The sequence below is a fragment of the Erinaceus europaeus genome, chromosome 4 (assembly GCF_950295315.1).
Source record: "Erinaceus europaeus chromosome 4, mEriEur2.1, whole genome shotgun sequence".
NCBI lineage: Eukaryota > Metazoa > Chordata > Mammalia > Eulipotyphla > Erinaceidae > Erinaceus > Erinaceus europaeus.
The window spans coordinates 104755759-104770048 of record NC_080165.1 but is presented as its reverse complement, the minus strand read 5'-3'; the positions used below and the strand labels follow the sequence as shown (position 1 = coordinate 104770048).

The 14290-nt window shown below is 48.0% G+C and overlaps 1 protein-coding gene across 7 annotated transcripts in view; it reads right to left on the bottom strand.

The window, feature by feature from the left end:
- The window catches only part of DDX11 (DEAD/H-box helicase 11), a 32638-nt gene that overhangs the window by 14682 nt on the left and 3666 nt on the right, over positions 1-14290 (bottom strand). For 4 of the 7 annotated variants that reach the window (XR_009549561.1, XM_007526264.3, XM_060190307.1 and 1 more), the window contains exons 2-6: positions 11363-11423; positions 8989-9136; positions 3111-3356; positions 733-819; positions 377-537 (exon numbers count right to left, since the gene is read on the bottom strand). Coding sequence is in view for 6 of the 7 variants with exons in the window: in XM_007526264.3 (XP_007526326.2) it covers positions 377-537; positions 733-819; positions 3111-3356; positions 8989-9136; positions 11363-11412 (692 nt within the window). In the remaining variant the exon portion in view is untranslated. Of the gene's footprint in view, positions 1-376; positions 538-732; positions 820-3110; positions 3357-8988; positions 9137-11362; positions 11424-14290 lie in introns of those variants that run through there. The other 3 variants (XM_060190310.1, XM_060190309.1, XM_060190311.1) reach the window with 3 other exon arrangements.

Sequence of the window (14290 nt, the reverse complement as noted above, 5' to 3'; positions counted from 1 at the left end):
GTTTCCAGCTCGCCCAGCTGGTAAGAAGATCATCAACCAGAAGCCCAGGAGCCAGAGGCCCGGGAAGGGGTGCAACAGTGAAGGTCTTAGACTCTCAGGCATGGGTTCCTATGTTTGAGCCCCAGCAGCGCAAATGCCAAAGAGATGCTCTGCTTCTCTACTTCTTTCTCTCACCTCTCTGTTCAAGACTAGCAGACAAGCTCATGCTGAGAATGCCTGACGGACTGTCACCACATCACCCAGGGCAGCTCAAAGTTCATGCCCTGTGGTCAAGGGCTGCTGGCTGCCTGGAGTTGGGGGTGGGCTTGTGTCCCTGCCAGGCCAGATGCCTGAGGAACTGCCCAGAAGGGGAGATGGGGGGCAGGTAGGGGCTCACCCACTGGTGGCTCCTTTCTCTCCTCTGTCTTCATCACTCTCGTACTCGGCAAGGACCAGCTCCTCCTCATCTGATGCCAGTGGCTCCAGCTGCCCAGAAGCCCCGGCCAGCATCTCGCTGCTGAGCTGCAAGAGCCGCTCTGTCTCTTCCTCCTCCTGCCTCTGGGGTGGAGGTGGAGGGGGCAGAACCTCAGCCTGGTGCCCTGGTGGGGGGCACATGGCATCATACTGCCCAACCTGGCAGGCCTCAGCCAATGCCCCTCTGCTGGGGAACAGAGTTCGACCAGGGGCATGGGGGCAGGGAGAGGCAGCAGGCTGGACCCCAGGACGCCACTGGCTTCCCCAGCAGGCACTCACCGCTCGTTTGGCCGCATGCTTGAGTTGGACACTGTGACGGAGCTGCTGCAGGCGCTCTTCCCGCCGCTTCCTCCGGAGCTGCTCCTCCTGGGGGGGCCACAGGCCAACCTCAGTCTGCCGCCAAGGGCCCCCTCCCCCACGTCCCCCACCAGAGAAGGCCTGCTGATGTCATCTGACAGGGGAGATATCTCAGTGTGTTAAGAGCACAGGACCTCTGAGCCTGTGGGCCCAGATTCTATTCCTGGCCCCAGCTTATGCCAGAGCTGGGGGGTGACAGAGTCTTGGACTTGTACGCATGGGGTCTCTGGTCCACTTCCTGGCGGTGTGTATGCCAGAGTGATGCTCTGGCTTGTCCTTTTTTTCTCTCTCTCCCTTTCCCTCCCTTTCTCTCTCTCTCATTGAGAAAGAAATCTTTAAAACAAGATTTATTTGAGCACTTCTAGGGCTTCACTACTGTAAGTTCTTTTCAAACAGAAAGAGTGAGACATGAGAGGGGAAGACCACAGCATTGGGGCCAGGTGGTGGGCACACATTATAGTGCACAAGGACCCGAGTTCAAGCCCATGGTCCCCACTTGCAGGGGGAAAGCTTTGCGAGTGCTAAAGCAGGACTGCAGGTGTCTGTCTCTCTCCCTCTCTACCTCCCCCTCTCCCCTCAGCTTCTCTCTGTCTCTAATAATTAAATAAAACTTTAAAAAGAAAGGCCATAGCACCAAAGCTTGCTTCAATGTAGTGAGGGTCAGGCTTGAACCTGAGTCCTGCACATGGCAAAGCAATGCACTGTCCAAGTGTTGTTTTGCTGGTCCTTAAAAAAGACAACAGTTGGGAGTCAGGCTGTAGCGCAGCGGCTTAAACGCAGGTGGCGCAAAGCACAAGGACCGGCATAAGGATCCCGGTTCGAACCCCGGCTCCCCACCTGCAGGGGAGTAGCTTCAAAGGCGGTGAAGCAGGTCTGCAGGTGTCTATCTTTCTCTCCTCCTGTCTTCCCCTTCTCTCTCCATTTCTCTCTGTCCTATCCAACAACGACAACAACAATAATAACTACAACAATAAAACAACAAGGGCAACAAAAGGGAATAAATAAATAAAATAAATTAAAAAAAAAGACAACAGTGGCTTAGGAGGCTAGAGCCACTGGACTTAAAACATGAGGTCCTGGGGGCCAGGCAGTAGCGCAGCAGGTTAAGCGCACAAGTGCAAGAACTGATGTAAGGATCCCGGTTAGAGGCCCCCACTTGCAGGGGGTCACTTCACAAGTGGTGAAGCAGGTCTGCAGGTGTTTATCTTTCTCTCCTCTTCTCTGTCTTCCCCTCCTCTCTCAATTTCTGTCTGTCCTATCCAACAACAATGACAGCAATAACAACAACGATAAAACAACAAGGGCAACAAAAAGGGGAAAAATGGCCTCCAGAAGCAGTGGATTCATAGTGCAGGCACCAAACCCCAGCAATAACCCTGGAGGCAAAAAAAACATGAAGTCCTGAGTTTGATCCCTAGCATTGCCTGTGTCAGAGGCCAGAATGATGCTCTGGTCCACTATCTCTATCATCAATAATTTTTTTTTTTTTGCCACTACAGTTCTCACAGGGGTTTGGTGCCAGCACGATGAATCCACTGTTCCTGGTGGCCATTTTTTCCCTTCTTTATTTTTATTTTTCTATTTTATTCGATAGTAGGGAAACTGAGAGGGGAGGAGGAGACAAAGAGGAAGAAAGACAGAGAGATACCCGCAGACCTGCTTCACTGCTTGTGAAACTTCCCCTCCTGAAGGTGGTGAGTGGGGGGCTCAAACCCGGGTCCTTGTGCATAGTACTATGTGCACTTAACTGGGTGTGCCACTGTCCAGCCCCTATCATTATGCTGTTGTTGTGTGTGTGTTTTTTTTTTTTTGCCTCCAGGGTTATCACTGGGGCTCGGTGCCAGCACTATGAAACCACTGCTCCTGGAAGATATTTTTCCCATTTTTGTTGCCCTTGTTGTTACCCTTGTTGTGGTTGTTATTGTGGTTATAGCTGTTGTTGCTAGATAGGAAAGAGAGAAATCAAGAGAGATGGGGAAGACAGAAAGGGAGAGAGAAAGACACCTGCAGACCTGTTTCACCACTTGCGAAGCGAAACCCCACGCAGGTGGGGAGCTGGGGGTTCAAGCCGGGATCCTTGCACCAGTCCTTGCGCTTTTGCACCATGTGCACTTAACCCACTGCGCTACTGCCCAGCCCCTCATTGTGGTGTTTTTTAAAGCAGCAGAGGAGCACACAGCACCCCTGATTCCGAGGCAGTGACAATTTCCCAAGAGGTACTGCATGAAACCAGCCTACCACAGCTACCTTCACCCCACTTCCTGGACCCCTCCCACCCTGGGGCTCCCCACCCATCTTACCTTTAGCCGTTCTACCAAGTCCCTCTCTTCTTTCTTCTGCACAAACTGAGTGACCCAGTCAGGCTCTCCCACTGGCCGAGGGGGGCCTGGGCCTTGGCAGGATGAGGAGAGGGGTGGGGGCTGGTCCTTTCCATCCCCTAAGGCCGTTGTATCTGCTTCAAGGAGACGCTTCTCCTCCTCACGCTGCTTTTGCTCAAAGTCTCGCAGCCAGGAGAGCGCCCCGCAGATGAGACTTAAGGACTTTCCCTGTGGGAGGATGATACTTTTAGATATGGGAGAAGGGGAAAAAAATAATAAAACACTTCACAAACTATGTAGTGGGAAACTGTCTTAATAAAACCTTCAAAAGAGATGTGGCTTTAAACATTACAGAGTAAGTACCCTAAGACCAGGCAGGGAAGAAAGAGGAGTCTGCAGAATAGCCAGAAGGACCCTTACACAGAGCTACTGCCACACACCAAATATGCACAATGGTTAATTCCTGTGCCAGGATCAGTACAACACATGATGCATAAGCAAACAACTGGAGTTAGCTCCATTTCTGCTATTACTAAATAGCATCATCATCCTAGAGCAAGTATGAACTAAATGTCATCAAGTTCTTGAACGACTGTGTCTCTGCATCTGAGCAATGGACAGAATTTCCCAGCAGAGTCTGGGGAGCAGTCATGCCAAGCTGCCAGGGAAGTGGGGAGCCATCAGTTTTAGCTGTCACCAAACAAGAGACAGGGGAGACATCCCTTCACCACAATGTCCTAGAGAGGGATGCAAGTGAGCTGAGAGGGTGAGGGAGACAGCATGGTGGTTCTGCAAAAAAAATGACTGATGCTCTGAGGTCCCAGGTTCAGCCCCGAGCACCACCATCAGCCAGAGCTGAGCAGTGCTCTGGGGGGGAGGGGTTGAGGAAGCTCCCAAGGGTGTGCTCAAAGGCCAACTGTGGGTGTCTGCATTGCAGAAAAGGACCCCAAGACCTACATACAGCTCACAGCCTATAGTAAAAGCCCACAGACACACTGGATTCAAGTACAGTCAAAGGATGTACAACCAAACACTCTCCTTAGGTCTAAAAGAAATCAGAGGGACTTGGGGGGTGAAGTTCATCAATTAGAAGCTTATAAACCATCAGCCGAGGAGGTGGTACAATGGATAAAGCATTGCCTCTCAAGCAGGAGGTCCTGAATTTGATCCCAGGCATCACATGTATCAGAGAACACTCTGGTTTTCTCTCCCTCCCTCCCTCTCCTCCTGTATCTTTCACTAATTAATACGTATTTTTTTAAAAATTTAATAAAGAATCCACAGTATACTTAGCTTTGAGCAATACTATTTCCTGGTGTACTAGCCAAAAAGAGGTATAGACTGGCAAAATAGGTCACATGGACAGTGCGCTGCTATGCCATGTGTGTGACTAAGGTTCAAGCCTAGCTCCTGCCACACTGAAGGAAGCTTTGGTGCCGTGGTGTCTCTCTCTTTCTCTCTGCCTCTCTGTTTCTATCTAAAAAATAAAAAAATAATAAACAACAGTCATAGACCTTATGCCAAGACAAAAAAAAATTAGCTCATTCATCCTAAGCTCCCACACTGTAGCAAGCATTGGGCTGGGGCAGGCTGTCAGAGCCCCTTAGAACATGCCCCAGACACAGCACACAGGGGCTGAATGGGGCCTGGGGTCCCAGCAGAGCACTGGTCCAAGCAGAAGCCCCAGAAGAGCATGTGGGCATGGAGCTCCACACAGTAAGTTCAGCGGAGCTGAGGAGGGGAGCCATGAAGGAGAAAGCAGGAACCTCAGGGCAGTCGGGGGCACCCCCCACATAGGACTGGCAGGACCAAAAGTCTCTCGCAAAATCCCATAATGGTATGGCACCCCTTGTAGGCCAAGGGCACCAACAGACAGAAATGGCTCTGCTGGGGAGAAGCTGGACATGAGAATGTGGAGGGCAAGGGAGACACCCAAGAGCCTCATCTATATGCGAGGCACCCAGGAGAGAGGATGCCAGGCTGGGGGGTGGGCCCGGGAGGGAGGTGGTCTAGATGTTTCCTCTGAGGAAACTCAGGGAACGTGCAGACTGACTCAAAAGAAGGACTGTTCACCTTGAAACTTAGTTTGACTTATCTTGTTACTGAGAGCATATGAGGGCCACCTAGGAGCTGGTGGCGTGGTGGAATTCTGAACTTACAAGTATGGGGTGCAGAGTTCAAGCCCCAGCATCTCATATGCCAAAATGACGATCTGATTCTTCTGTCTCTCTACTTAAATAGATAAATCTTGGTGGGGATAGATAGCATAATGATTATGCAAACAGACTTTCATACCTGAGGCTCCAAAGTCCCCACCCCCACCCCACTACCATAAGCCAGAGATGATCAATGCTCTGGTTAAAAAATAAATTAATTAGGGAGTCGGGCGGTAGCACAGCGGGTTAAGCGCACGTGGAGCGAAGCTCACGGGCTTGTGTAAGGATCCCGGTTTAAGCCCCCGGCTCCGCACCTGCAGGGGAGTTGCTTCACAGGCTGTGAAGCAGGTCTGTAGGTGTCTGTCTTCCTCTCTCCTTCTCTGTCTTCCCCTCCTCTCTGTCCTATCCAACAATGACGACATCAGTAACAACAACAAAAAGACAACAAGGGCAAAAAAGGGAAATAAACAATAATATAAAAAATAAATAAAAATAAATTAATTAGATAAAAGCAAAAAAATGAAACAGATAAATCTTTAAAAATAAATGAGTAGGGCCAGGCAGAGGTGTACCCAGTTAAGCACAACATTACCATGCTTGAGGACCCTGGTTCAAGTCCCCACTCCCCATCTGCAGGGTGGGCAGTTCACAAGCAGTGAAGCAAGTCTGCAGGTGTCTTCTGCCTCTCTATCTCCCCATTCTTTCTCAATTTCTACCTGTCCTCTCTAAAAAATAAATTAAATAAATGAGCAAATAAATTATATGAGAGAGAGTAAGAGAGAAAGAAATCACCACTATTGCACATTTGGTGACCAGGATCTCACCAGCAGCCTCAGGCATGGAGGTCCTATGTTCTACCAGGCCAGTCATTTTCTAGACCTTATAAGGTTTTGTTTTTGTTTGTTTTGTTTTTAGTTTTTTGTTTTTTTTTTCCTCCTCCAGGGTTATTGCTGGGCTCGGTGCCTGCACCATGAATCCACCGCTCCTGGAGGCCATTTCCCCCCCTTTTGTTGCCCTTGTTGTAGCTTCACTGTGGTTATTATTATTGCCCTTGTTGACGCAATTCGTTGTTGGATAGGACAGAGAGTAATGGAGAGAGGAGGGGAAGACAGAGAAGGGGAGAGAAAGATAGACACCTGCAGACCTGCTTCACCGCCTGTGAAGCGACTCCGCTGCAGGTGGGGAGCCGGGGGCTCGAACCGGGATCCTTACGCCGGTTCCTGCGCTTTGCGCCACATGCGCTTAACCCACTGCACCACCGCCCGACCCCTTTAGTTTTGTTTTTAAGAGGAGAAAGGGAAATCTTAGTGATGGTGAAGTTGGTAGAGCCACTGATTCTAATTAGAGCAAAGGAGGTCTTTAAGAAACTTCTCCAGGGTAAATGGAATTGAGAACTGCCATGACACCCTCATCATACATTGAAGCCTTAACCACCACTACCACCAACACACACACACACACACACACACACACACACACACACACACACACACTTACTCAGCTGCTGGAAAGAGCATCTTTAAGGGGGAGATTAAAGTCACATGAGAGCACAGGGGGAGCTCCGGCCTGACAGAGCTGTACTTTATACAGGGAGGTGACCCCAAAGCCCCTCCCCAGACCAGGAGAGCCGCACTGAAGCCACACCCTGTTTGGCCTTCACCTCAGGATCCCAAACATGCTACTCAGACCACCCAGTCAAGGCAGGTGGCTCAGCAGCACCACACACACAAAGTCCCAGGTTTACCCCACCACCCCCAGCACTGCATTTAAAGAAAAGGGAAAAAAAAGAAAAGAAAAGAAAGACCCAGGACCAGAGAGATCACTCACCAGATAGGGCATGTGACTTGTCTTGTGAGGTGCAGAGTTAAGTCCCAGCACCACATGGGAGATGCTATGGAACCAGAGGAAGTTCCAGTGCTATAGTCTATCTCCCTCCCAAGCTTCCCCCTCTCCCTCTCTCTCTGAATAAAAAAGGGGCCCAGAGTAGTGAATCACACATGCACAAGGCCCCAGGTTCCACACACACAAATATATGTATATGTCATCTGGGAAACCACTAGTGATGCTAAGACATCTTTCAGTGGGCATGTAGGGGAAGAAATCATGATGTATTATATACAGAAGTTAAGAATCGTGTTTAAAAAACACAGCACCATTACTCAGCTATTAAAAATGGTGAATTCGGGGCCGGGTGGTGGTACCCCTGGTTGAGCGCACATGTTACAGTGCGCAAGGACCCAGGTTTGAGCCCCTGGTCCCTACCTCCAGAGGGAAAGCTTCACAAGTGGTGAAGCAGGGCTGCAGGTGTCTCTCTCTCTCTCTCTCTCCCTCTCAATCATCCCATCCTCTCTCAATTTCTGGCTGTCTCTATACAATAAAAATAAAGATAATAAAAAAATAATAATAAAATTCTTTTAAAATGGTGAATTCGTGTTCTTCACCTCATCTTGGATGGAGCTTGAAGGACTCATGTTAAGCAAAATAAGCCAGAAAGAGGATGCATATGGGATGATTCCACTCACAGACAGAAGTTGAAAAATAAGAACAGAAGGGAAAACACAAAGCAGAATTTGGACTGGGTTTGGAGTACTGCACCAAAGTAAAGGACTCTGGGGGTGGGAGGCAGGGGGAGTGTTCAGGTCCTAAAACATGATGGCAGAGGACCTGGAGGGGGTTAGAGTGTTATGCAGAAAACAGAGAAATGTTACACATGTACTAACTACTGTATTGTACTATCAACTGTAAACCATTAATCCTCCCCCAATAAAGAAAAAAAAAAAAAAAAACAGCGCTCTGCACACTGTCCTCATGAACTGTTTATTAACTAAACGGTTTCATTCTCTCCCACTCACTGTACAAACAAAACGGAACAATAAGAATAGCGCAGTCCACAATGACCATGTCACTGCAAGAATGACAATTTCTATCAGAAAGTTATAAAAAAGGAGGGGGAATGAGTCACTTTCTTTTATTCATTCATTAAATATACACAAAATCAGAACACCCTCTGGCCATATCTGCCAAGTCCCAGTACTCAGTGACCTGTTTCCTGGAGCTCAAAGCAGCACATTTAGTTTGTGAAAGCCAAGATTATGGTCATGTCTCTCAACAGAAGCAGTGTGTGCCCAGCAGAGAAGCAGGACATCAAGTGGTGGGCTGCTTCCCATGCCGTTCACATCCTTCCTGCCACCAGCCTCTTCTCTCTCGGCTGCTAGCATGATTTTCACCAACCACGGGCAGAGAAAGCAACTCACTCATGAAGATGTAGTCACACAGAACTTCTGGCCCCACCTTTAAACCAGGAGCAGAGAACCTCTGCAGAGGCAGGCAGGCACACCAGGACACCCGTCACCTTCACAATGGGGGTCTTCTGAGATCCTGATGGCCGGCTACTCCCATTTTTGTTTAGCCAGAGTCCTGCTCAGCTCTGGCTGGTGGTGGTGCAGGGAATTGAACTTGGGTTCTCAGAGCCTCAGGCATGAAAGTCTTTTGCAGAACCATGATGTGTCTCCCCAGCCCCTTGCCATCATTTTAAAAACACTTTGAGAAAGAGAGAGAGAGAGAGAGAGAGAGAGAGAAAGAGAGTGCAGAACAGCTCTGGTGATGGTGGTGCTGGGGATTGAACCTAGGAACTCAGAGCCTCAGGAATGAGGGTCCTTTTGCAGAACCACTATGCTGGGTCCCCAGCCTCTGTTCCCACTCACAGTGCCAGTAGGACTCTCAAATATGCCAATCTTGCCGTTCTCCAACACCCGGTACAGCTCTGCCATGAAGTCTTTCTGGATGGAGTAGGGCGTGAAGGGAAAAGGGAAATGGATGCCGTCGGTCTCCTCAGTGGCATTGGCCATGGTCCTAGGGATGAAAGAAAGAAGTCTGCTTACTCTCTGACAGGCCAGCAAGGCTGGGCACAGCTCCTGGGAGCTGTCTTGATACCAGCTGTGGCATTTCTCCTCAGACTGTCATGGCAGATGGGGCAGGAACCCAATGACTGACTCAGAGAGACATCAGGAATGTGACCTAAGAGGACTGGAGCGATCTCCACTGGACGTGAACCCCCAAGGGAAGGGCATGAACAATGGAGTGCCAGAACCTTTTCATAGAAAAGTTTTACAATATATCAAGAATTTCAGGTAACAAAGGAGTTAATTCAGAAGGAAGCAAGACCAACAGTGGATCGTGAGTAAACAGCATTAGGAGATAGGAAGCAAACATAAAATCTCCAAACATCCCAAATCCAAACTAAGAATCTAAATCACCACTGCCTCGGCAAGTGACTGATTCTCTACAATTATATCGGGAGAGGGGCAGGGCTAGGTGTCAAGTACACATCAAGTCTGAAATCATCACGTCTAGTTGGAATGGACTGCTACAGGTTTGTTTTGTTTTGTTTTTAGAATTATTGATTTCTTTTTTTCTTTTTTTAAAATACTTTTTTTTATATTTATTTTATTTATTTATTCCCTTTTGTTGCCCTTGTTTTTTATTGTTGTAGTTATTGTTGTTGTCGTTGTTAGATAGGACAGAGAGAAATGGAGAGAGGAGGGGAAGACAGAGAGGAGGAGAGAAAGATAGACACCTGCAGACCTGCTTCACCGCCTGTGAAGCGACTCCCCTGCAGGTGGGGAGCCGGGGTTCGAACCGGGATCCTTATGCCGGTCCTTGTGCTTAGCGCCACCTGCGCTTAACCCGCTGCGCTACAGCCCGACTCCCAGAATTATTGATTTCTTAACATGATAGCAAAGATAATTAGAATGTCACTCTGGCATATGTGATGCCAAGGATCAAACTCAGGGCCTCATGCTTGAGAGTGCAATGCTCTAACCACTATACCACCTCCTAGGTCACAGGTTGTACAGTTTTCTCCAAGCAAAGACCATGTTCTCACCATCATTTCCATGTGCTCACAAAGCTGAGTAGTCCCCACCGTTCACTCACGCTACTGATACTGGTCAGAAATAGCCAGAGTAGAGTGCAGCCCAGGGGGAAAGAGAAGCTCCTTGCGATTCTTGGGGGCTTCTGACCTTAGAGCCCTTCCCAAAGCCCCCACACAGGGCTGGGAATGGCCTCCTAAAAACCTAGTGAGGTGACTGCAGGTGTTTTCTCACACAGTTCTGCCATGCCCAGTGGTGCAACACATGTCAAAAGTAGATTTGCTATATATATTTACTTATTTATGAGAGAGAGGATCAGAGAGTGTTTCTCAGCTCTAGCATATGGCGGTGCCGCGGACTGAACCTGGGGCCTCAGGTATGTGGTCTGATGCACTGCCACCAGACCCGGCTTTTCACATTTATTCTATTTATTACATGTGAGAAAGCTTCACATGAGTCAGACAGAAGGAGGGAGAAAGGGAAGAGAGAGAAAAAGAGAGAGATGGAAAAAGAAAGAGGGAGATAAGTGATCAGAGCAGCATGCAACATTAAGGGTCAAACCAGGGGCCTCGGACATGTAAGATATGTCCTTTACCCACTCAGCTACCTCCTTAGCCTGTTACAGCTTTATCGGGTCAACATCCACCTCTCTATTCTAGAAACTTCTACTTCTTCATTCAGGCTACCCTTCACTTCTAGTCAAACCACCTCCTCTTCGTAGAATTTTTCTGGTCTCTAGAATCAAGAGCTTTCAGTCTGGTTCCAGGCTGGGCAGCCCAGTGTGGAGAGCTCCCCAACCCCAACCACAGTACCTCTCTCTAGTTCTTTATTATTTTTTTCAACTGAAGAAATTGATTTACCTTTTGTTCCTAGGTACATAGATGACATATTATAGACAAGTCTTTCGCACATAGGAAAACCCTTCTGTCCACTTCTCTTTTTGCTACTGCATCATCACAACGATTCTTACTATTAAAAAAAATAATACGCAGCTTTCTTGGGCTGAAACACTTGCAAGAATATGTCAAAGCTGGTATATTACAGACACAATATTTAAGAACAGCAATGGAGAAAAAAGTTATTTAAATACTGATTTCATATCAGAAGGTGAAAACTTGTTCTATAACTTGACATTTTCTTGTTTTGACCATCAATTTCAAATCAAGGTAACTTGGACTCAGACTATGTTACTTTATGAAAATGGTACCTTACACACAGGCAGTACTGATGTGGTGAACTGATTTCTGCTGCGGTCATGAAAGCAAACCCTGTGGGACAGAGAAATAGCTTACCTGGCCATGTGCATGACCCACACTCAAGCCTGGCCCCCACCACACTGAAGGAAGCTTTGGTGTCTCCCCCCACCCCACCCCCCCGTCTCTATCTAAAAAGAAAGAAGAGATAGCATAATTGGAAGCATGGTTGAGTGCATGTTATAATGTGCAAGGGCCCAGGTTCAAGCCCCCAGACCCCACATGCAGGGGGAAAGCTTTGAAAGTGATGAAGCAGTACTGCAGGTGTCTGTCTGTCTGTCTGTCTCTCTCTCTCTCTAGCACCCCCTTCCCTCTCAATTTCTGGCTATCTCTATCCAATAAATAAATAAATATAATTTTAAAATTTTGCATAATAATTATGCAGAAAGACTATTGTCTGAGGCTCCAAACTCCAAGATTCAATCACCACATTGGAGTCCAGAACATAGAAAGGGGCTTCTGGGGAGCTAGGCGGTAGCGCAGCGGGTTAAGCACAGGTGGCGCAAAGCGCAAGGATCGTAAGGATCCTGGTTCAAGCCCCCGGCTCCCCACCTGCAGGGGAGTCACTCCACAGATGGTGAACCAGGTCTGCAGGTGTCTATCCTTCTCTCTCCCTCTGTCTTCCCCTCCTCTCTCCATTTCTCTCTGTCCTATCCAACAACGATGACAACAATAACTACAACAGTAAAACAAGGGCAACAAAAGGGAAAATAAATAAATATAAAAAAGAAAAAAAGAAAAAAGAAAGGGGCTTCTGACTATGGCAAGGCTGTGAAAATCTACCCACAATCCCTCTCCTTTGCTGCCTGCATGAGGCCTAAGAAAAACACCTGTGCTCCACAGTTACTTTATCTTTCTTCCCTCCTCTTACAGATTCAAGCTCTCTGTGGTGGTGTTTGGACACCCTCTCTTCCAATAGTCACCATTCGGAGTGCTGACCTTCCTCCTAACTCTTCTACACACAAATCCTAAGGAATCCTAAACCTGTTTACACCTTTGCAGCTGTCAAAGAGACTGGAGATGGTTAGGGAGGCAGCAGGAAGCCACCATCTTCCTGGCCACTTGTGGGACTGGGCAAATAGGACACAGCTGGTTGGTGACGAGGCCACACCCAGACGGGGCACTGGCCATGTTCAGGGGTTCAGGGCTGGCCATGTGCAGGGCACTGGGCTGGATCCCCACCACCACACTGGAGCACCACAGATAGGACTAAAGGAGTCCCACAGAGAGCGGAGTGGGGCTGTGTGTGTACTCTCGCTCCATCCATCTCACTTACACAGGATACATACAGAATTCATACAGAAGAGTTTGAGCCTGGCCACCACCACACTGCAGGGGGCCTCAGAGCTGTCTTACCTCTCTTGCACTGCCTTCCTCTCTCTGAAAAAGTCAGAGCAGGCTGAGGAGATAGCATAATGGTTCTGCAAAAAGATTTCCATGCCTGAGGCACTAAATGTTCCAGGTTCAATCCTCAGCACCACCACAAACCAGAACTGAGCAGTGCCCTGGGGAAAATAAATAAATGCATATATACATAAAAAATTCATCCCAGGAGGAAAGCAAAACCCCCAAAAAGAAAATTCCCTGCCATTTGGATCAGTGAAGCACCAGTGATGACAAAAAATAAAAATGAAAATACAGAAGAAAAATGAAAAAAAAAAGAGGCTACATCCAGACATTCTAAACTTTCTGTGGGGAGACAGAGAAAACGAAAATGTCTCGAGGGGATTGGGTGGTAGCACAGCGGGTTAATCGCATGTGACGCAAAGCTCAAGGACAGGTGTAAGGATCCCGGTTCGAGCCCTTGGCTCCGCACCTGCAGGGGAGTCGCTTCACAGGCGGTGAAGCAGGTCTGCAGGTGTCTTGTCTTTCTCTCCTCCTCTCTGTCTTCCCCTCCTCTCTCCATTTCTCTCTGTCCTATCTAACAACAATGACATCAATAACAACAATAAGAATAACCACCACAACAATAAAAACAACAAGGGCAACAAAAGGGAAAAATATAGCCTCCAGGAGCAGTGGGTTCCTAGCGCAGGCACCAAGGCCTCAGCAATAACCCTGGTGGCAAAAATTAAAATAAAGACATAAATAAATAAATAGTCTCAAGGTCAAGTTGACCATTAACCAACAAGGAGGCACAAAAATACCAGGTCACAATGCTCCTGACCAAGCCCTAGAATCTCCCCACCCCCACCCCCCAGTTCCCGGAAGAGTCATTTCATGGGGAAGAAAACAAAAAAAGAATTACTTTGTTTGCCTCAACATACAGATAACATCAGAATAGGCCACACTGCCTGACTCTCTCTGCTTTGCAGAATTCTCAGAGCCTCCCCACATATGTCACTCAGGCAATCAAGAGAGTCCCAGCCCCAGGCCCCAGTTCTCCCATACATTCAGCTGAAACCTTTGCTTTCTGGGTTTTCAGTTCATGCTAAGTGACCAGTAAGACCAATAACAGTGTTAATTTGGTGACAAGGAGAAAGGGGGTCCCCAATGACATTCCTCCAGCCATGGTTTAGGGGTACTTACAACAGACACGGAGGTGGGTGTGCAACGGTATGGCAGGTCATATAACACCAGAACAATTCAATGTAGAGAGGGAGGGTGTCACTGAGAAACTATTAAAACATAGAGGAGGCCAGGGAGGGAGCCCACCATGCCAGAGCACAGGACTTTCACTCCTGAGGGTCTAATGATCAAAAGTTCAAGTCTCGGTACCACCATAAGCCAGAGCTTGTTCACTCACTCGTCTCTTGCATAAAAATTTTAAAAATCCTCCTGTTTACATGTGATCTTGTAAATCAACACTGACTCACTAATAAAAAAAATTCAAAATGTTAAAAAAAAAAAAAAAAAAAAAGAATGAGGAAGCCCCTGGTCTC